Raw genomic sequence first — 22,003 nt, 5'->3', positions numbered from 1 at the left:
ATACTGTCATTCTTAATGCAACAAGTACCTAATTTAATAATCTTAAATACATTCTAAAAAAGGTACATTCTAAAAACAACATTTGACAGCGAAAACTCGATATTACTATCAGTAATTTTAGCTATCAACACTACAATTATGATTTGGGGTTTTACGATTATAGTGGATAAAGAACATAAATGTGATTTTGGAGTCGACTTTGCTTAAGAGTACCTTCCGACACTTCAAGGTTTTTGGTTTTTTAAATCCTGCTTCTGCATAAACATCCAAAATTAATAAAAGCAAATCTTAAAAGAAAGGTGTGAAGGGAGTGATGAACAACCGAGATTCACGAAATCAACAAAAAAAAATGCAAAAATTAAAGAGTTATATAACCGATGTTAGAGCAGGTTAAGATGGAAATACAAATCAACCCTCTATGGAAACCAAACCGTATGAAACACCCTACATCGATCGTAGAACTACATAATGTTAAAGTCGTCGTCATCAGATCAACATGACGATAGCGTTGGATGTGGAAGCTGATGGTGGACATCGAAGCAATCGATTCGAAGCCCTAAACCCAGATGAAACGCGCTGCAAGATCTGTCGCTTCAGTGGCGGAGGAAGACGGCCAGCAGTTGCAGTCGATCCCGACCTTCGATCTTGCAGTCGATCCTTTTCTGGCGCCTCAACCGTGCTGAAGGTCGTGTGTGAAGCAGAGAAGAGAAAATGAAAGGCAACAGAACTGTAGAAAAACGATGATAAGCGGTGGAAAGGCTGAGGCGGTGGATAACTGGGCGAAAGCAAGTTGGTGATAGAAGAGGAGACACTCACACAGAGGGTTGAGGAAGAATAAGATGAGGTGGTGGGTTCCTCGAACAGTGGAATGAGGAAGGATCCAGAATGAAGCATTATAGACTATAGAGGCGGTGAAGCGGTTAACCCAATAAACAGTCTACGGTAACCCGAGGAACAGTACCCTGGTCAGGTATTGTTCCTAACTTTCATTTCCTTAATATATACAAAATGACACACAAACAAAAATGGAGGGACCGAAAATGTAATTTAAGGGACCAAAAGTGGCAAAAATGTCTCAGGTTTACTGTTCTTTTTCTTCACAACTTTAATATATATATAATAATGATATGATTGGCATCATTCACACAATAATACATATTAACAAGGTTATAAAACTCGTTACTCGGTACCTGTTCGGCCGACTACCGAGTAGCGAGTACTCGGAAGTACTCGGATTCGGTAATTCATATAGAAATATTTTTAAGGAAATTATATATGTCAAATCATAAGTTAAAATCAAAAGTTGATTGAAATATATAACAAAATTAGATACATGTGAATACACACAAACAAAATTCGCATAATGGTCTCACTTCGTAAATAATTGCTGAAAATTTAAGATATATATATATATATATATATATATATATATATATATATATATATATATATATATCTAGTATTAATCACATGTGTGTGTTAAATAATAAATCACTAAGTATATTATACATATTAATCACTGAGTTGATCGGATTTTGCAACACTGTTCAGTTTAGTAAGGGGCCGATAGGGGAGTACTCGGGATTCTGCAACTCGCATCGGTAAGGGCCGAGTAGCGAGTACTCGGAAGAGTAATCGGACAACTCGGCGAGTTTTACTGCATGTTAATACAAAATTAAAGGTATGAACATGCCATGCTTTTAATTTGTCTTTCTCTCTCTGCATGGTTTTCTTCGACTTTCCGTAAAATGGCGGAAGTGGTTGAAAATCTGCATTTAGCTTTCATTTATAGTTAACAAACTACTCTTTCAAGTTTAGTTTGTTGGCACACTTGCCCTTACACTTATATTATTGGCAATTAAACTCTCAACTTTCATTTAGACAAACATGGGCCTCAAAATAATATATTTAGTATCATTTAGACAAACATGGGCCTCAAAATAATATATTTAACAACATTAATCGATCAACCAAATCAAACTTTTAAATTCTAACTTCCCACATTTTCATATTAAAATAAATTACCGTATAGAATTCTAAAAGATACACATGCATCATGCATCACCTACATGTTTAGGTACATATTTTCATATAAAAATAAATTACCTTATAGAATTCTAAAAGTTACACATGCATCATGCATCGCCTACATGTTTAGGGACATGAGCATTTGTAATCAAACTCAATCCATTTTTAATTATTTCTCATTTAATTTTAAATCATTTGGTTGACGACTTAAACGCTATGGCATTCATTAAATGGATGAAATTTTTATTGTTAGATTTGGTAGAAATCATCATCACTTTGTACATCATCTTTTTTATTATTATTTTTTTTTTCATAATCTCAACATCTACCATTATCCAACTATTTATCATTCAACCTAATATTGATGTAATATGTTACTTTATAAATGGAAAACATGCCATGCCATAATAAGATCTCAACAACAGCATAAAATATTTTGTACTTATTTTTGTTAACATCAATTATTTTATTTTATGATGTACAAATATATCAAAGGTTTTAATCGTATTAAGACAAGTATCAAACAACGAAAATACAATATAATTGTAGTAAGATAATATCTATATGATACTCACATAATACAATATGATTATAATACAGTCGTCGTTTTTTTCTAGTTAAAAAGTCATGATTTTATCCTTAATAAGCTACGAAGGTGGATTTTTTATGAATATTACCAACTAAAATCCAAGATTACTACCTAAAATCTTAATTGTGTAAATGATTATTAGTTTTTTGACTTCTTTTGTAAATATTTGTTGGGTTTTTTTTTGTTATTTCCTGTTTAAAACTATAAAGATAGTTTTATTTTTTATTTTTATTTTTAATGAACTCAAAATATAAAGACTTGTGTAAGGAGGATTATCTTAATAATTTAATATAAATACTTTTCTAAGGATTTTCTAAAAGCATCTCCAATCCACTCTCATTTTCCATTTGTTCCTCATTCTTCTTCAATCCTCTCCCATTTATTCCCCATTTTGAGGGATATGAATAATATTACACCAAATATGGTGTTATACTATTCATTTCTTCAAAAATGGGATGAACTTTATGTTGTCAGTTTTAGTCTCTCTGTTTATATATTTTTACATTTCTAGTTTATTTTTACCTACTAATTATAATTCAAATGTAATATTTAATACTTATAATATTTTGTTATATATTAAATTATATTAATTAATTATAAATATAAAGTTTGTTTTTTGTTCATCAAATTCCTATAAAAAGTTAAATACATATTGAAATTTTAAAAAACAATAATATATTTTATAAAAGCTTCTAAGTGTTAATAAATATAATCTTATTTATTTAATATTATTGTAATGAGAAAAATATAGATTATATATTTGTTAAAACCAAATTAGTAGAAAGGGTGTGTTTGACAATTTATATAAGTTGGAAGAATGAAATATACTTTTTGGGGTAAAAAACAGAGTAGAGTTGGAAAGAAAACATTATTTACCTCATTTTTTACTCCATTTTTAAACGAAAAAATAAAAATGGATTTGACATGGTCTAATAATATATATTTTTTTCAAATTAAGGGAATGATTACGGTGAAGAATGATTATCAGGGACTATAAGTATCAAAAAAGATACTATAGGTGAAAAAGTGTTTGTCACACATCTGTTTGGGGACTGTTCTTTTAACTTTGAAGAATATATTCATCCATCAAAGGTCAAGGGTATAAGAAGACTTGCGGCAACTTCAAGGAAACACCAGACCCACCTGCAAGTCTTCTCTGCGACCAAGCACCGAATCCACTTTATACGCATTCACAACCTAACAATTCCATCTTCCTTCGATTTTACCTCACAAGGTACTGTTTAATTTTCTGATTTTTATGTTCTCATAGCTATTGAATTTGCTTACAATATCTTGTGTGATCATTCATTGCTGTTTCACATCTGTCGAAATTGGGATACTAATTAGTGCCCATGCTTTTAATCGTGTAACCATCCTTGAATTTCTTGATCACTGATCGTCGTTTATTCAATTGAGAAGTCCGATCCTTTGTTGCGTTTGTTTTATTTATGCTCGGATTCTTACAGTTGCTTATTTCAGTAGTCCAATTTACATCCTTCTTTGATATTTCCCCTTTCAACTTAAAACAAAATCATCGGACTTTACTGTAGGTTTCTTGAGATTTAGCAGACAGTTGAAAACTAGGGTTGAGGGTTTTGAAGAGATCTGATTTAATTCTGGTTTTGGAAGTTGGAGCCATGAGTGATAACATAATGGACAAAGTTAATGCTCTCGGTGAGCGCCTCAAAATTGGTGGATCTGAGGTCAGCCAGAAGATTACCGCAGGCATGAGCTCCATGAGTTTCAAGATGAAGGAGTTCTTTCAAGGTCCTAACCAAGCTGATAATCTTGTTGAGGAAGCAACAGCCGAGTCTCTAGATGAACCTGATTGGGCTACAAATCTTGAACTCTGTGACATGATTAACCATGAAAAAATCAGCAGTATTGACATGATTCGTGCCATAAAGAAAAGAATCATGCTGAAGAACGCTAGGGTTCAGTACTTAACTCTAGTGTTACTCGAGACTGTAGTCAAGAACTGTGAGAAGGCCTTTTCTGAAGTTGCTGCAGAAAGAGTGCTTGATGAAATGGTGAAGATTATTGATGATCCCCAAACTGTTGTCAATAACCGAAACAAAGCTCTAATTTTAATTGAAGCATGGGGAGAGTCTACTGAAGAGCTCCGGTATCTTCCTGTTTATGAAGAAACATACAAGGTATTATGAAACCTTTTTAGCATCTATATGTTCTTATGATTTTGGTTATATTACTATATATATTTATCTATTCATTGATTATGTAACAACAGAGTTTGAAATCAAGAGGAATACGATTCCCTGGACGTGATTCCGAGAGCTTGGCTCCTATATTCACACCCCCTCGTTCCATTCCACCTTCGGAATCATATCCCATTCCTCATCCTCCACAACAGATTCCTCAAGAGATTCCGATTCAAAGCATGTCAGCAGAACAAACAAAAGAAGCCTTTGATGTTGCAAGAAACAGTCTTGAGCTTCTGTCTACTGTTCTATCCTCATCACCTCAACAGGATGCTTTGCAGGTATTGTTACACTTACACTTAATTGATAGATTCATTATAAGACTTTATGTGTTGGGATAAGATTTCTAAGATGTTGTGAATTACAGGATGACTTGACCTCGACACTTGTGCTGCAATGTCGCCAATCACAGCTTACTGTTCAAAGAATGGTGGAGACAGGTGGAGATGATGAGGCGTTGTTGTTTGAGGCTTTGAGTGTGAATGATGAAATCCAGAAGGTTTTGTCAAAGTATGAAGAAATGAAGAAACCTAATGAGGTGCAACGGGAACCAGAACCTGCTATGATTGCTGTTGCTGCAGAGCCTGATGAGCCATCTCATGTGGGGAAAGAAGAATCTTTGATTAGAAAGTCTCGTGGGAACAACAGCAGCAGCAACAACAACAACAACAATGATGATATGATGGATGATCTTGATGAGATGATCTTTGGGAAGAAATCTGGTACCTCTGCTTCACCAAGAAAGGATCAAAAGCCCAAAGATGATCTTATTAGTTTTTAGGGTTACATAGCACACCACTTTGTCACTCGGGTCGTTATGAACATGAATTTGGATTCTTATTTTGTGTCTTCTTTTATTTTTATTTTTTGGTTTGGGAAAGATTATATGTGTAGCTTTACCACTATTTCTACAAGCATTTTGTGTTAAAACAACTTGGTTGTGGTTTGAACGGTTGCTAGATTTTTACTCTATAGAAACAAAAGAAGTTATGTAACAATCTGTTGGCATATTCTCACCTTGTTTTTCAAGTTAGAGCCCAAAGTTTCCTAAATCGCTGATGCAAGTTCTTGTTTGTTGCATAAATGTTCGGTTATTACCCTTGTAATGTGCCATGATGAAAACTAGTTATCTACTTGTGAATTTGGGTTATTTGTAATATACTTCACATACCAAGATATTGTCCGTTATAAGCAACATGTTTAACCATTATGGTACTTCTTTTGCATGAGCATGCTTAACTAGTGGAGTTTTGATGGCATCCTCTGCTACACAACTTTAAAATATTGCCTCGAGAGGAGAGTCATGCACACCTTCATGAGTAATGTACATTTCGTTGTCAAACCGACATGACACTAGTTTTGTACTCCTACCATATCTTTGATACCAAAGATACCACTTGTAATACATGAGATGCATGTACTAAAATATTGTCCGTTTTATAACACTTGAACACAAATGGGAATGGTATCCTGATCCCTTTCCTAGTCATGTAAAGTTGAATTAGGATTTGCTTGAAAGGAACTAAAAAAGAATAAAACTATGTCTAATATATACGATTGGTCAATGTCATTTTAATTTAAACAATATCACCTCGAAGCTATAAAATTGATTTAAATATAACATTTTATCATCTGTGTAGCCAGTTTTGGGTATGAGTTGGCATCTTCGGTGAGTTTAACGATATATATGGGCACCAGATACATATATATCGTTTTAATTGACAAGTCTTATATTGATAGTTTGAGCTCATTTTTGCTATATATATTTGGAGACTCCTGTTAAGGATACCATACCATCTAAATGTGATGAATTATAGATTGCATACCTCAATGATCTTCGCCATAAAGATGCAATCTCTAATAAAAAATCGGCTAGATGGTTGAGAACAAGTAAAATTGGTATATTTCAAATGTAATAATGATTTTAAGAAATTAGAATGTATAATTAAAATGATAGATAACTGTCAAAGATGTCAATCCTGACAAAAATCCATTCAAACAAAAAATAATTAGTAAAACTGTAAAAGTAATATACATTATAATCAGATATATTGACTTGGAAGTATAAGAATAAATCAATTAAAAAGGAAAATGACTAAATATAGTAAATCATTTAAAAAGGAAAATGACTAAATATAGTAATATAGCTTTCAGTTTGTACATATTTAGTCATTGTTATTATTATTATTATTATTATTATTATTATTATTATTATTTTCAAAATAAGTCCTTGAACTTGTTCATGTACACATTCAATCCTTATAACCGGCTACCCGAGGTTAAGAAAAGAAAAATGACTTGATATGGTAATATAGTTCTTAGTTTGTATACATTTAATCCTTAATGTTTTTTTGTTCCAAAATAAGTCCTTGTTTTTGTATGCATTTAGTCATTATGACTGGTTTTTTCAAGTTTTGCTCACACACGAGACAATCGACAATGAGATGTTCTCATATGTGGCTCGTCCATTACTTATATCAATAACCTAATTCACGGATCGGTCAAATAATGTTGGTGCCCTAGTTTTCTCCAAGAAGATGTCTTTGGCTTCGATTCACATATCTCAAAATAGATAACGAGATTCTTTGTGATTGATTCATCCCACCTCAAAGTTGCACTTCCAAGACAAAAAAACGTCCTGCCAAAAAGTTTAAAGATTTCCCTAATTATTTGGTGTGTCAATTTTGACCATTTTTCTACAAATGGGTTTGTGGTTCTTTTCAAATTGACATTCCTTCTTACCCGATTAGATTTTTTTGATACCGAAGAAACCAGTTACTTAAAAAGTACAAGTTTTGTCAATGGGTTGATGAAGAACATGTCAAATTGAACCCGGATTTTAAAGACGAGCTTGCAGTTGTTAAAAAGGTGGTTTTCTGTCTCAAGTAAAATGTGAATGAACTAAAGAGGAATTCATATAATCATAGGGTTAAAATAAAGGTAAATGTCACTGTAACCAACCAACTATTGTCACACCCCCAAACCGGAACGGCGGAAACGTTCAGAGGTGGATGACATCATGTGTAGTATCACAACCATTGCATCATAGTAATCATAGTAAACACAAACATTACATTGAATATACATGAAAAAAAAGTTTACATCTGTTTGATTCTTGCTTTTATACATCAAAAGTATAATCAAAAGAAAAAGACGTGACCCTATACGCTCCGTCTTCACAAAACTCCAGGAAGTACCTGTCTACTGATTCCCTGAGAATACAAGCAGTTTTGAAAGAGTATCAGCACAAAGCTGGTGAGTTCATAAGCGATGTTTTTGTAATGAAAACCTGTTGATGACTCGGTTAAAATGTTCGTACGTTTCCAAGAAAATCTAATATTTTCTTTAGTGAAACTGTGATGTTATCAGTTCCATCTGTGACTACTTAGTTTATGCTAGCCATGTATAAACCAATATCGATCAGACTGTTGACTATGTGGATCTGCCCTAAGCCCACAACCAAACAAGGAACAGGAAATGAGGTGGAAACCACACATTCCACAGTCTATCGAATATTTTCCATACAGGGCTCTGATGCTTAAACTAAGTAATGATAGAATTAACTCTGAATGTTCGTTACTGAAATCTATTGTAGCATAGGAAAATACTAGTTTGAATGTCTAGTTAATGCCAATCATAGTATGTATGTGTTCTGTACGAAAATCATTATATATCATGTTCCCTTTGAAAATCCTGGTTACCACTAGTATGTATAGTACGTTCTGTTTGAAAACCCTGACTATCGCCAGTATAGTAGTTTTATTACTTAAAATAAAACTAATGAAGAATGAAATCCCGTAAACAAATGGTTAGTTTATACTATTGTGAGTCGTATAACCATGCTTGATATGACCTAGTGACCTTTTCGACGTTCTTCAAGTGTCGGTTAAATGACATTTGTCACCCCAGGCATGCCTGCCTAACTGTAGCTAGCAGTTCAGGTGTGAGATTGTCAGTCCCGAATAGATCTATTCACAAATCTCACGCTCTCCCTCCAGGAGACTCTGGTTATACTATGATAGGATTTAATTCAGTACACCAAAGGGTACAGTTTTAAAGTAGAGTCTCACAATTCTGTAGTAACTAGTTTACGTGTAGTTCTTGTAGTGATCTAGTGTATTGAAATCCGTGTGTATACTGTATGAGGTAATAATTATACCTAAATAATTATTAAATGTTGTATTCTTGTAGTAGTGTATACCATAAACTAAATCGGTCATAGTTTATATGTTTACCCATGAATGAAATCTGAATCGGTAGAAGCTATGTATTGAAATCCTGAAACTATACCCACTATAGTTTGCTTGAAATGTTTTGTTCTTGATTTGTAAATTGTTCTGAAAACTATGCAATTATGTTTTTAAGTTGAAAACATCCCTTATGATCAGCATAGTACAAAAGGGATAAAATGTCTAAATGTTTCATAAAACGTGGGAATCATTTAATTGTATCAATTGCATAAGTTTTAAACTTATTGAAATACTTTTGTTTTGTTTCACAAAATCATTTGTGTTTGGCTTGTATTCCCCCATTGAAAACATTAAAAATCATAAAAACGTAGGGGTATGAACTCACAGTTAGTAGGGTACAGTGTTGAATCAATGAACTGGAATGAAGACCCTCGAGTTGTAGTGTGGCACTTAACGGAATCCTAACAACAATTAAATACATAATGTATCTAAATTAGCGATTTCGTTAGATAAAGTGTTAGGAAAACACTTGCTTTCGGTTAAGGAATGTTACCGGGACTTGATTGAATCGAGGAAAGCAGGTTTTCAGTCTAAAGCACCACTTAGGGAGTGTATACGACCGTAAATGGGGTGTACGGCCGTGAACAGGTGTACGGCCGTATACAGTGTACGACCGTAGACAGCCTCTTGAAGGGTGTACGGTCTTCGAAGGTGTACGGCCGTAGACTGGTGTACGGTCGATGAAGATTTGAAGACTTGAAGGATGTTCGGCCGTACACTCAAGAACAAAGATGCTGAAATCGATGAAAAACGTGTTCTAGGTGCTCCGAAATGACCCCCAATGGTGTTTTTCGATGTTTTCCGGAAGAATAAAGGTGCTTTTAGGGGTGTACGGTCACAAGTCTAGAGAGAGAAGGAGTGGGTGTTCGGCCAGAAGAGTGTAAATGAGGGGTAAGGTATCATATATATAGGGGTTTTTGTGGTCGGTGGGTGGGGTCCACGCGACTCCGGCAGTAAACGAGTGTACGGCCGTACACGGGTGTACGACCGTGAACCCAAGTCAGGCCGTGAACTCGGTCTTGTTCCAAGGAATTCCCAAAATTTCACGTGGTTTTGGTTCCGACTCGAATATAGAACTCAAAATATATAATTAACTGATTTTCCAAACCGAAGGAAGTTGACGGAACCCAATAAAATAAAATTTTATTAACGGAAATTAATTAACGGAAACTAGAAAAAGGTTCGGGTTGTCACAACTATCAGGTTTTGTTTTAAAAGGTCCCTAATATTATTTTTTTTATAGTTTAGAGGCATAAAGTCAATTTTTACCTACTAAAAAGGGACATTGACTTGTAATTGCCTGTTTCCTTCATGTTTTGGCTTTTTTCACTAAAAAGAAAAATTTAATTAAAATACACCTCATTTTGTCACTTACTTCCTCACCCACCACAAACTTATGTTCATCTTCAAGAACACCCACCTTCCCTATTCTCAATCATAGACCTTTCCGATCAGGTTTCACTCTCTGCTCGGTATCTTTGGTTAGAATTTCTTCTTCATTTCGATTTCCATGGATATACAAGTCGGTGAAGCAGCACAACAGCCCAACATGGATGTTTATTCGGTTTCTTCTTCATTTCGATTTCCTTGGTTTGAATCTCTTCTTCATTTCGAGTTCCATGGTTCTACAAGTTGGAGGGCGTGAGTTTGAGCTACATGTGATTGTTGTGGGAGTTGGGAGGAAGATGAACAAAAGTGTAGTGTCACCAACTAAAATCGAAAATCAAAATTGCATCGACTTGGCGCTTGTTCGTGGAAGGGGCAAAATAGTTAACCTACATCGAAGATGAATACAAGTGCATATTTCACTTGTTTTTGTTCGTTGATAATCTTGCTTGGAAACCATCTGGAATCGTTTTGCCCAAACCTAGAATTGTTTTTGTTCCAGATGTTTGTGTTCTTAATTCCTTACCATCAATTGAAGAAGGGGTGAGACACACACACAACAACAAGAAATAGCCTTGTTCTTGACTCGAAGGGGAAGAGACCACCTAAACCCATGTATTTCGATTTCCAATTTCTTTTGGGGCCTACACATAGGATACACAGGTGGTTGCGAAAAGTTTGATTTATTTTGGGATTGTTCATGACAGATCGTTGTGTTCAGTTCACATTCACGAACAAGGGAGGTGGTAGAGACGATGATAGATCGAGAGAGATTGATGACATTGGAGGCTGATGGTAAGGTCTTCGGTGGTGGTCATTGGCGAAAAATGGTTATGAATTAGGGCTTTTCATTGGCACTGACTAGGTGATCATCGATGATGGTCAACGTACCAACGAGGGAGTAAGGGGCAACGAAGGAGGTTTTGGCTCTTGCACTTCTGGAACTGCACTTCTAGAGCGACAATTTAACTGGAGGAAAAGAGCGACATCTTAACTGATGAAGGGGATGTGGCATCTTACTTGATGAGGTGGATTTGTGATTTAATGACATGGCTTTTAATTTGTGCTGACTAGACTGTTAGCCGGTAGTAAGTCAAGGATTTCAAAAATAGTGACATTTTAAAATTTAAAAGTGAAGTTTATACACCTACAATGCAAGAAAAAAATATGAGAGACATTTTAAAACAAAACCTGATAGTTGGTTGGGTTACAATAACAATTACCCGTTAAAATAACTTGAAAACTTCTGTAATGATATTAAAAGTACCATGTTATTGATTTGTTTCTATTAAATGGTATTATATGGTCCACTACCAAACCAAAACCAAAACCAAAACAAGTGACATATAATTTCACTGCCCATACGAGCAATGTATGAGAACACCTCATTAATTATCGTCTCATTTAAGGTATCACATGAGCAACATCTGAAGAAACCTGTCATAAGGACTAAGGTGCATATGGTGCAACTCGTTGAAGCCTACTGAAAGTTAGTTTATCTATTACAATCGTAAGGGTGAGTATTTGGACCGAACCTGACTGAATCAATTCTTGAATCAGACCAGTTTTGCAGAAAGTGGTACTTTGGACCGAATCTGTTGAGGCTCGTATCCGATCCAGAGATCCAAATGCTCACCCATACCCTACAAACAAAAAGAAAAAAAAATGATCGACTTCATAAAATTTTTGCTCCACAAAAAAATAAAAAAAAATTAAAAAATGATCGACTTCATAAAATTTTTGCTACCCCTTTTAAGTTTAGCATCACCAGCAATACTTGAGCTCGTGTAAATTTAGTTGGTCTACACTAGAGAACACCAGTCTTGCTTATTTGTAAACAGGTTCCAGATTTCTTGATCTCTGCTACTTCAGTCTTCAGTTTCATGGGGTTAGTTCTCAAGATTCAAGATTTTAGCATCGATTAATTCTTCAATTCCTATATGTGTTTCTTCTTTGATGGGCAAAATGGTTGGTGGTAGGCACTACTCTTCTTCCTCCATGAACCCTATCACCAGAATAACAAGATCTCCATTCCTTCTAGTCATCGTCTCCCTCACCTGTTTCTTTCTCCTTTTTTACATCTTCACCACTTCTCCCTCTTCCCCCACTAAACCCAACTTCTTACGTACTTCCAATACAAATCAACCGCATCTTAACCCTAATGTTCATTATTCTTTCGTCGATTCACTTGAACTATTCTTGAAAAAGTGGAGCATTTCGGGATCTCGTCATCTTCCCGAAGATACAGTCAGTGATCCGGAGACTGAAGAACAGCAGCAAGTGAGGAAACTAGATGATCTCATCTGGAAAACAGAGACGGCTAGGCTTTACGATGATGAACAAAGTTCATTCTTTTCTCCGCCTGTTAGGGTTTATGTTTACGAGATGCCAGCCAAATTCACTTATGATATGCTTCAGTTATTCCAAAGTACTTACAAAGAAACCTTCAATCTCACCTCTAACGGAAGCCCTGTTCACCGGCTTATCGAACAGGTAGGTTCTTTATTTTCCCAAAAAATGCAATCTTATTATCCGTATCAACCTCTTTTATCTTGATTGTCGATCTCTGCAGCACTCAATTGACTACTGGCTGTGGGCGGATTTGATTGCTCCAGAATCCGAAAGGCTTTTGAAAAGCGTTGTAAGAGTTCATCGGAAGGAGGATGCTGATCTTTTCTATGTTCCATTTTTCACAACTATCAGCTTCTTCTTGTTGGAGAAACAACATTGCAAGACGCTTTACAGGGTGTGAGTGTGTATTCAAGCTTTCATAGCTATTTCTTTCATATGTTCTCTCTATAACCGACCTCCATTTTTTTGCTAAATTTGCTGTAACATATGATTTCAGGAAGCTTTGAAGTGGGTTACTGATCAGCCTGCATGGAAACGATCAGAAGGAAGAGATCACATATTTCCAATTCATCATCCATGGTCCTTCAAATCTGTTCGCAAATTTGTGAAGAATGCAATATGGCTTTTACCAGATATGGATTCCACAGGGAACTGGTATCTTTTTTTACTCTTATAACTATACATTCATCGAATTTATGAATCCCATTTTGTGACCTTTAACTAACTATATCAACAATTTCAGGTACAAACCTGGCCAAGTTTCACTTGAGAAAGATTTGATACTTCCATATGTTCCCAATCTTGATTTATGTGATGCCAAATGCTTATCAGAAAGTGCACCAAGAAGAAGTACACTGCTATACTTTCGTGGGCGGCTTAAAAGAAACGCTGTATGTTTTAATTTTGTTATAATTGAGGGAAAATCAAATTACTTTTTTCTAATATGTTGATTTTAGGGAGGGAAAATAAGGTCAAAACTTGGGTCAGAACTTGGTGGTGCTGATGATGTTATTATTGAAGAGGGAAGTGCTGGGGAGGCAGGGAAAATAGCAGCACAGAGTGGCATGCGCAAGTAAACTTATGTTTCTGAATCATGTGTTTTTCACTTGGGCTGTGTTTTTTTTAGTAAAAATGATGAGTTTTTTTTTTTGTTGTTTGGTATGCAGGTCTGTGTTCTGTTTGAGTCCAGCTGGCGATACTCCATCATCTGCTAGATTGTTTGATGCGATTGTGAGTGGGTGCATACCTGTTATAGTTAGTGATGAGTTGGAGCTTCCTTTTGAAGGAATACTTGATTATCGCAAGGTAAGCATGCCATTTTGCTAAAATCAATGACAATGAGTAATGACTAATGAGAAAGAGTGTTACTATTAGTATTTATGGGTTACATAATCTTTGTTTGTGAGTTTAATTACACTTGTTGTTGCAGATGTCTATATTTGTTTCTTCAAGTGATGCTGTGCAGCCAGGCTGGCTTTTGGCTTACCTGAGAAGTATTAAACCTACTCAGATAAAAGAAATGCAATATAACTTGGCTAAGGTATGTAACTGTTGTAAAGGCTAGTTTAGAAGCATGTTATAACATCTGAGTTTTCTGCAAAATTTATTGATAGATTGCAAAAAATACATGTATGTTAAGCACCATCAACTTTATTTTCAAATCAAGATCAAGATTAATAGTAGCTTAGGTACTAACTACCGTACATTGTTATCAAAAGAAGCTAAGTAAGCCAAAGATCTGGAAGAGGTTTAGTCAACACTTACAAAGAGCATATGAATGCTTCGACTTTGAATATGTGTATCAATGATACTCGAGTGTGATATGCTTTACAAAGAGTAAATTACATAAATTGTCCCTGTGGTCTACCAAAATTGATTCCTATATTCCTATCCTCAATGTTCAACCTTTTTTCTTCCTGTGGTCCCCTACCCCTACACTCCAGAAATGCCAGTGACTCTTAGCAGTCCAAGGACATTGGTTTCTCAGAGCAGCTACGCTCCTCTGGAGAGGTCTATTTAATCTTCAGTTTTACAAAATACTAAAATCGACACAGTTTGATGTGGGAATTGATTTTTCTGCATCATCCACATCCACACCCACACCCACCAATCCATACCTGAAATTTGGATCCCAGTTTGCTCCATTTCATAATTCTAATCTCCCAGACTCCCATCCAAAATTTGACCTCTCGATGTGCAAAACAGTCATTTCTAGAATCAATTTTTGCACCGACTTTTGCTAGTTGGAGAAGATGACCAACTGCTCCTGTTCACATTCTGCTTCATTTTAAGAGAATTCCATTCTTTTTTCAAAATCTTCTCCGATCCAAAAATGGTGTTCAGTTTAAGAAATGGTGCAGTGGGGAAGAAGCCATTGGATCCAAGGTGGGTGAGGCAGTTGAAGAAACCAAACAGGAAAAACTCTTTTTGAAAAAGAGTTCTTGAATAATCTGCTGAGGGTAAAGTTGAAGGACTCACCCCACCCACAATATAATGAGAATAAAAATACAAAATAAGGTTATAATGCTAGTTTGGCAGATTGTAGTTAATGGTGTTAAGTTGAGGGACTAATCCACAACATAAGAACATTTTTTACAAGTTACAAACTTTCTGGACTCCATACAAAGAAAACAGCAGCAATCACTTGGCTCAACTTGATCCCAATAACCAAATATGAAACTAAAATTCTATTTTATATCTCTTACATCACCAGACATGCTATGCTACAAGATCATAACTTTGTATTGCGGTAGTTTATTTTAATAATTATCAGTATCTTTCTGAAACCCTATTTGTCAATTAAATTTCTACTTCATCATTGTATGTGTGGTTATGCCAGTTACCAATGTTTAAACCATCTGTTGCTGCTTGAATTCATCTTGTAAATGCAAAATTAAATAAATAATTACAGTCGGTTTAGAAAGAAAATGTATGATGTTTAAGCTGATATATTTTTGTACCATATGATATGATATGACAGTATACAAGGCATTTCTTGTACTCCCATCCCGCTCAACCTTTGGGACCAGAGGACTTGGTTTGGAGAATGGTATGCCTCTTATGCTTTCTTTACCTGCCTATGCCTATCTGATTACTACTGATATTCTTGTTTGTTTATTTGGTGTGTGTTAACATAACAACAGATGGCTGGTAAACTAGCAAACATCAAGCTTCACTCAAGAAGATCACAACGTCTTGTTAAAGACTCAAGAAGCATCTGCATGTGTGATTGCAAGCGTCCAAACGTTACTGTTACTGTTACTGTTACTACCCCACTGCCCCCCTGATGGGCTTGTCTTCCATTGTTGTTCCCATTTCTAAACACCAAAAGGAACCATTTCCAATATTGTTTTATTATTATTTTTTTTAAAGCATAGGACTATAGGTAACATGTATGTAAAAGATTCAACATTGTTTGGTAAGATGGTTTGTATCCATTATTGTTTCCAAGAGAGTTTTCTTTTGAGAATCAAGATTCATAAAAACAGTGATGATGGACGTGAGAGAATCTAATAAGTAATCATAATATACTAAAGGGATGTGAAGAAGCATCATGGGGACGTGCAACCCACATTCGTCATATGCATTCCATGATTGAATCACACTTTCATGCTTCCCTTTTATTATAATCATTATTATTACAACATATGATTTTATACGATCTCTTCCATAAATAAATTCCATAAAAATATAACCAATGTCCTTCCCAAGATTTAATTAGCTACTACCAAAAAAAAATGTATTTATCAGTATCATCTTCGTTTAACTAAAACAAAACGTTTTTTTTTTCATTATAATGCGTCATGTCAACAACTTAATTTTGTTTGATTGGTTTGGCAGTGACAACTAACAAACATTTTAGTGTTGTAGTGGGTCCCGTTAGGAATATTGTTAGATCTACTCAAATGAAATACTACTACGTGGTCATGTTCGTGTCAAAAAACTTTGTTTGACCAGAAATATAATTCATGTCGAAGTAAATTAGTGTTAAGTGGGCCCATGAGCTTAATTTAAAAAATAATATGGCGGTGATCGTGGGATGATAGAAGTTCGATAATGGTCACCGGTTTTGAAGGAAAGAAGAAAGAAAAGGGTAGTTTTGAAATGACGCGTATATACATGGCTTCACGTTCACATGTGATGTCGGAAGGAAGGCATGGATGACAGCTTTGATCTCAGCTGATTTAGATCTAAATAATCTAATCCTACTCCTCTACTATAATTGCCATTTCATGCTCTCCATTCCCATTCCAATTCCATTAAAGCCCTAAAATTTCACCACTCTTTCATCCGTCTACATTGCATCCTTCAATCATGTCTCTCTAAAAGGTATGTATCACTGCTTTCAACTTTACTCTTTTCAACTTCAATCGCATTTCAACAACTTTCAATTCTTTCAATTACCCTTTTCGAAAAAGCAAATAACTCTGCTTTTGGGTGTTTCAGGATCCAGTGAATTTACTGAAATATGGCGTCCAAGTCATTCAAAGCTACTCGCTCCAATCTATCCATCAGCTCCGATGCTACGGATTCACAGCCTAGCAAACCGCCGTTGCCACCACAAGTCACATTCGCCCGCCGGACTTCGTCAGGGAGATATGTAAATTATTCAAGGGACGATCTCGACAGTGAACTCGGAAGTCAAGATTTCATGAACTACACAGTCCACCTGCCGCCGACTCCCGACAACCAGCCGATGGATGCAATTTCGCAGAAGGTTGAAGAACAGTATGTTTCCAGTTCGCTTTTCACCGGCGGATTCAACGCTGTTACTCGCGCCCATCTCATGGACAAGGTAATCGACTCTGAAATCAACCACCCTCAAATGGCGGGTGCGAAAGGATCTTCCTGCTCTGTTCCTGGATGTGATGCCAAGGTCATGAGCGATGAACGGGGAGCAGATATCCTTCCGTGCGAATGTGATTTTAAGATATGTAGGGACTGTTACCTGGATGCTATCAAGACCGGAGATGGAATCTGCCCAGGTTGCAAGGATCAGTATAAAACCACCGATTTGGATGAACTGGTCGACAATGGTGCCAGGCCGCTTCCACTCCCAGCGCCTTCCGGAATGTCCAAAAACGAGAGGAGGTTGTCGTTGATGAAATCAACCAAATCGGTGCTGATGAGAAGTCAGACCGGGGAGTTTGACCACAACCGGTGGCTGTTCGAAACCAGTGGGACTTATGGTTATGGCAATGCTATATGGCCGAAGGAAGGAGTCATGGAGAATGGCAAAGATAACGATCATGCCGACTCTTTGGAATTGATGAACAAACCATGGAGACCTCTCACTCGCAAGTTAAGAATCCCCGCTGCTATTATCAGCCCATATAGGTACTGCATCTCTTCTCATGTCCCCATCATCTCTGTTCTTATGTTTCCTCTATGGAGCCCTGGTTCACAGTAAGTTATCGTTTCTTTGCAGGCTTCTTATAGTTGTTCGAATGGTTGTTCTTGTACTCTTCTTAGCTTGGAGGATCAACCATCCAAACAATGATGCAATCTGGCTATGGGGAATGTCAGTTGTTTGTGAACTATGGTTCGCTTTATCGTGGGTCCTTGACCAATTGCCTAAAATCAACCCTGTAAATCGTGCAACTGATCTTGCTGTTTTGAAGGAGAAATTCGAAGTACCAACCCTAAACAACCCTACTGGGAAATCGGATCTACCAGGCATTGATATCTTTGTATCGACTGCAGATCCAGAGAAGGAACCTCCACTTGTTACTGCAAACACAATTTTATCAATTCTAGCTGCTGATTACCCTGTCGAGAAGCTTGCATGTTACGTTTCTGATGATGGTGGTGCACTTTTGACCTTTGAGGCTATGGCGGAAGCTGCAAGTTTTGCTAACATGTGGGTGCCTTTTTGCCGGAAGCATAATATTGAGCCTAGGAATCCGGATTCGTATTTTGGTTTGAAGAAGGATCCTTATAAAAATAAGGTTAAATCAGATTTTGTTAAGGATCGTAGGAGGGTGAAGCGGGAATTTGATGAATTTAAAGTTCGCATCAATGGTCTTCCAGACTCTATACGCCGTCGATCTGATGCTTATCATGCACGTGAGGAGATAAAGGCGATGAAGCAACAGAGACAAAAGAGGGATGATGAAGCTATCGAGATTATCAAGGTTCAGAAAGCTACATGGATGGCAGATGGAACTCATTGGCCTGGAACTTGGTTGAATCCTGCTCCAGAACACTCCAAAGGCGATCATTCTGGAATCATTCAGGTAATCCTTGTTCTTCTTGATGATCCAGTTGGTGCTAATCGAAGAAATTGCTTAATTGTAGTGGTGTCTTACAGGTGATGTTGAAACCTCCGAGTGATGAGCCTTTACAGGGCACAGAAGATGATGCTGGAATGCTTGATTTTACTGATGTTGACATTCGTCTTCCCATGCTTGTATACGTGTCCCGTGAAAAGCGTCCAGGGTATGATCACAACAAGAAAGCCGGAGCCATGAACGCTCTGGTTCGAGCCTCTGCAATCATGTCGAATGGTCCGTTCATTCTCAATCTTGACTGCGATCATTACATCTACAACTCACAAGCCATGAGAGAAGGCATGTGTTTCATGATGGATAGAGGTGGAGATCGTCTTTGCTACGTCCAATTTCCTCAAAGATTCGAGGGTATTGATCCTTCTGATCGTTACGCCAATCACAACACTGTCTTCTTCGATGGAAACATGAGGGCCCTTGATGGGCTTCAAGGGCCGGTTTACGTGGGAACTGGATGCCTGTTTCGTAGAATCGCGCTTTATGGATTTGATCCACCACGATCCAAAGAACGCCACCCTACTTTCTGTAGCTGCTGCTGTACTGGTCGGAAAAAGGCCAAGTTTAGCACTCTGGAAGAGAATCGCGCGCTAAGAATGGGTGATTCCGATGAAGAAGACATGAATCTCTCTCTTGCTCCCAAGAAATTCGGAAACTCTACTCTTTTAATTGATTCCATTCCGGTGGCAGAGTTCCAAGGCCGACCACTAGCAGATCATCCGGCAGTGAAAAACGGAAGACCACCTGGAGCCCTAACCATTCCCCGAGAGCTTCTCGACGCATCCACTGTTGCAGAAGCAATCAGCGTGATTTCATGCTGGTATGAGGATAAAACGGAATGGGGGCAACGCGTTGGGTGGATTTACGGATCTGTGACGGAAGATGTTGTTACAGGTTATAGAATGCATAACAGGGGATGGAAATCGGTGTATTGTGTGACAAAACGAGACGCCTTCCGTGGTACAGCTCCGATTAATTTGACAGATCGACTTCATCAGGTGCTCCGGTGGGCTACAGGTTCAGTCGAGATTTTCTTCTCACGTAATAATGCTCTGTTAGCAAGCTCGAGAATGAAGATCTTACAAAGAGTCGCTTACCTTAATGTAGCCATGTATCCTTTCACTTCCATCTTCCTCATCGTCTACTGCTTCCTCCCTGCACTTTCCCTCTTTTCCGGCCAGTTCATCGTGCAAACCCTAAACGTGACTTTTCTCGTCTACCTACTCACGATTACTCTCTGCATCGTGATGCTTGCTGTGCTTGAGGTGAAATGGTCAGGGATCGAGTTAGAAGAATGGTGGAGGAACGAACAGTTTTGGTTGATCGGAGGGACTAGCGCTCATTTGGCTGCTGTTCTTCAAGGACTTCTGAAAGTGGTTGCCGGAATCGAAATCTCATTCACATTGACGTCAAAATCCGGTGCAGATGATGAAGATGATGAGTTTGCAGATTTATACACTGTGAAATGGACATCCCTGATGATCCCGCCAATAACTATAATGATGGTGAACTTGATTGCAATAGCTGTAGGGTTCAGCCGGACAATTTACAGTACAATCCCACAGTGGAGTCGTCTTCTTGGAGGTGTGTTCTTCAGTTTTTGGGTTTTGGCACATCTGTATCCATTTGCAAAAGGGTTGATGGGAAGAAGAGGGAGAACACCAACCATTGTGTTTGTGTGGTCTGGACTGATTGCAATCACCATTTCACTTCTGTGGGTGGCGATCAATCCTCCACAAGGTCAAAACCAGATCGGAGGCTCGTTTCAGTTTCCTTAACTATTATTTCTTGCTTCATTATATTCTTTTTAGTAGAGATGGTAAAACACCATTTTCACATGTTCAATTCTTCTATTGTTTTGTAGCCTTTTCAACTCAAAAAGAGGTTCTTTAGTGTTTTATCAAAGATACAAACTTGTTGTATTTAGAAACGGGCCTATAGAAGTGGGATTTTGCCTTGGAAAACTATGAAAAATATAAGTTTAAATACAAAACGCCTACATTTGTGATCGACTTGAGAAAAAATAACAAATACTATATCTAAAACAGTCTCAAAGTTTAAACCCCGTTTCTTTTGTGATTGGCTTGAAAAAAATCACAAATACATCTAAATTTGTTAAGTTTTTTCCAAAACAAAAACAAAATTTTTGTGATCCTATCAATAATCACGAATTTTAAATGGCCCACTACAAAATGGGCCTTCATATATAAGATAATTTTTCACTTTCCTCGATTTTCCATCCTTTTTTTTAAAGTCTATCTCAACTTATCTAACATCCTATTTTGGTGAACTTATGTAACATCCTATTTTTGTACGGAAATATGCCTTTCTTAGTACAAAAATAATTTTAAAGTAAATAAATAATGTATTAGGCCTGAAATTTTTTTAACATGGTAAAATAAAGGCAAATTACAGAAAAACACAACAATTTATCAATCATTATTCAAAAAAACTTTTATATTTTGTTTATATACAGAAAAAAATTTCATTTTCAGTTACCTTTCATGTTTAGCCAAATAATTATTTTTTTTAAGAAGTTATCAAGTTGTTTTCTGAAATAACATTTATGTTGTTTGTTTTTAGGTTGACATGGAAAAAAATAAACAATATCATTTATTTTTGCTTGAATAAATGGTCGTCGAGTAAATGGTATATTTCTCACGTTTTACCTTAGAAAATAGACAAATGTCTCTTATTTATGTTTTCGTATTAACCTAAAAACAAAAAGGATAATTGTTATGTCACAAAACAGCCGATAATTTCTTTAAAAACCCGGATAATTTGGTTAATGTGAAAGGTAACTGAAAATGTAATGGTTTTTCTGCATATAAACAAAATGCAAGGATTTTTCTTAATGCTGGTAGATAAATGGTTGTGTTTTCTGTATTTTTCCGG

General features: G+C 36.5%; 3 protein-coding genes across 3 annotated transcripts; all 3 read left to right on the top strand.

Moving 5' to 3' along the window:
• The first annotated feature begins 3,720 nt into the window (after positions 1–3,720).
• On the top strand, positions 3,721–5,888 carry LOC145137480 (Target of Myb protein 1). The gene is made up of 4 exons (XM_079071610.1): positions 3,721–3,851; positions 4,168–4,773; positions 4,866–5,117; positions 5,204–5,888. The coding sequence occupies exons 2-4, from the start codon at positions 4,255–4,257 to the stop codon at positions 5,615–5,617; spliced, it is 1,185 nt and encodes a 394-aa protein (XP_078927736.1). The 5' UTR covers positions 3,721–3,851; positions 4,168–4,254; the 3' UTR covers positions 5,618–5,888.
• Positions 5,889–12,279: 6,391 nt separating this feature from the next.
• LOC145138855 (Exostosin family protein) lies at positions 12,280–16,293 on the top strand. The gene is made up of 9 exons (XM_079072870.1): positions 12,280–12,965; positions 13,045–13,218; positions 13,321–13,478; positions 13,567–13,714; positions 13,781–13,896; positions 13,991–14,129; positions 14,254–14,364; positions 15,805–15,873; positions 15,968–16,293. The coding sequence occupies exons 1-9, from the start codon at positions 12,429–12,431 to the stop codon at positions 16,109–16,111; spliced, it is 1,596 nt and encodes a 531-aa protein (XP_078928996.1). The 5' UTR covers positions 12,280–12,428; the 3' UTR covers positions 16,112–16,293.
• Positions 16,294–16,901: 608 nt separating this feature from the next.
• On the top strand, positions 16,902–21,038 carry CSLD3 (cellulose synthase-like D3). The gene is made up of 4 exons (XM_079072869.1): positions 16,902–17,153; positions 17,271–18,161; positions 18,253–19,060; positions 19,135–21,038. Exons 2-4 carry the CDS (start codon positions 17,293–17,295, stop codon positions 20,884–20,886), a joined length of 3,429 nt encoding a protein of 1,142 aa, XP_078928995.1. The 5' UTR covers positions 16,902–17,153; positions 17,271–17,292; the 3' UTR covers positions 20,887–21,038.
• Positions 21,039–22,003: the final 965 nt, after the last annotated feature.

This window comes from Lactuca virosa, chromosome 9 (genome assembly GCF_052849685.1).
Source record: "Lactuca virosa cultivar CGN04683 chromosome 9, Lactuca_virosa_CGN04683_v6, whole genome shotgun sequence".
NCBI classification, from domain to species: domain Eukaryota; kingdom Viridiplantae; phylum Streptophyta; class Magnoliopsida; order Asterales; family Asteraceae; genus Lactuca; species Lactuca virosa.
This window is presented reverse-complemented; position numbering and strand designations above follow the sequence as displayed.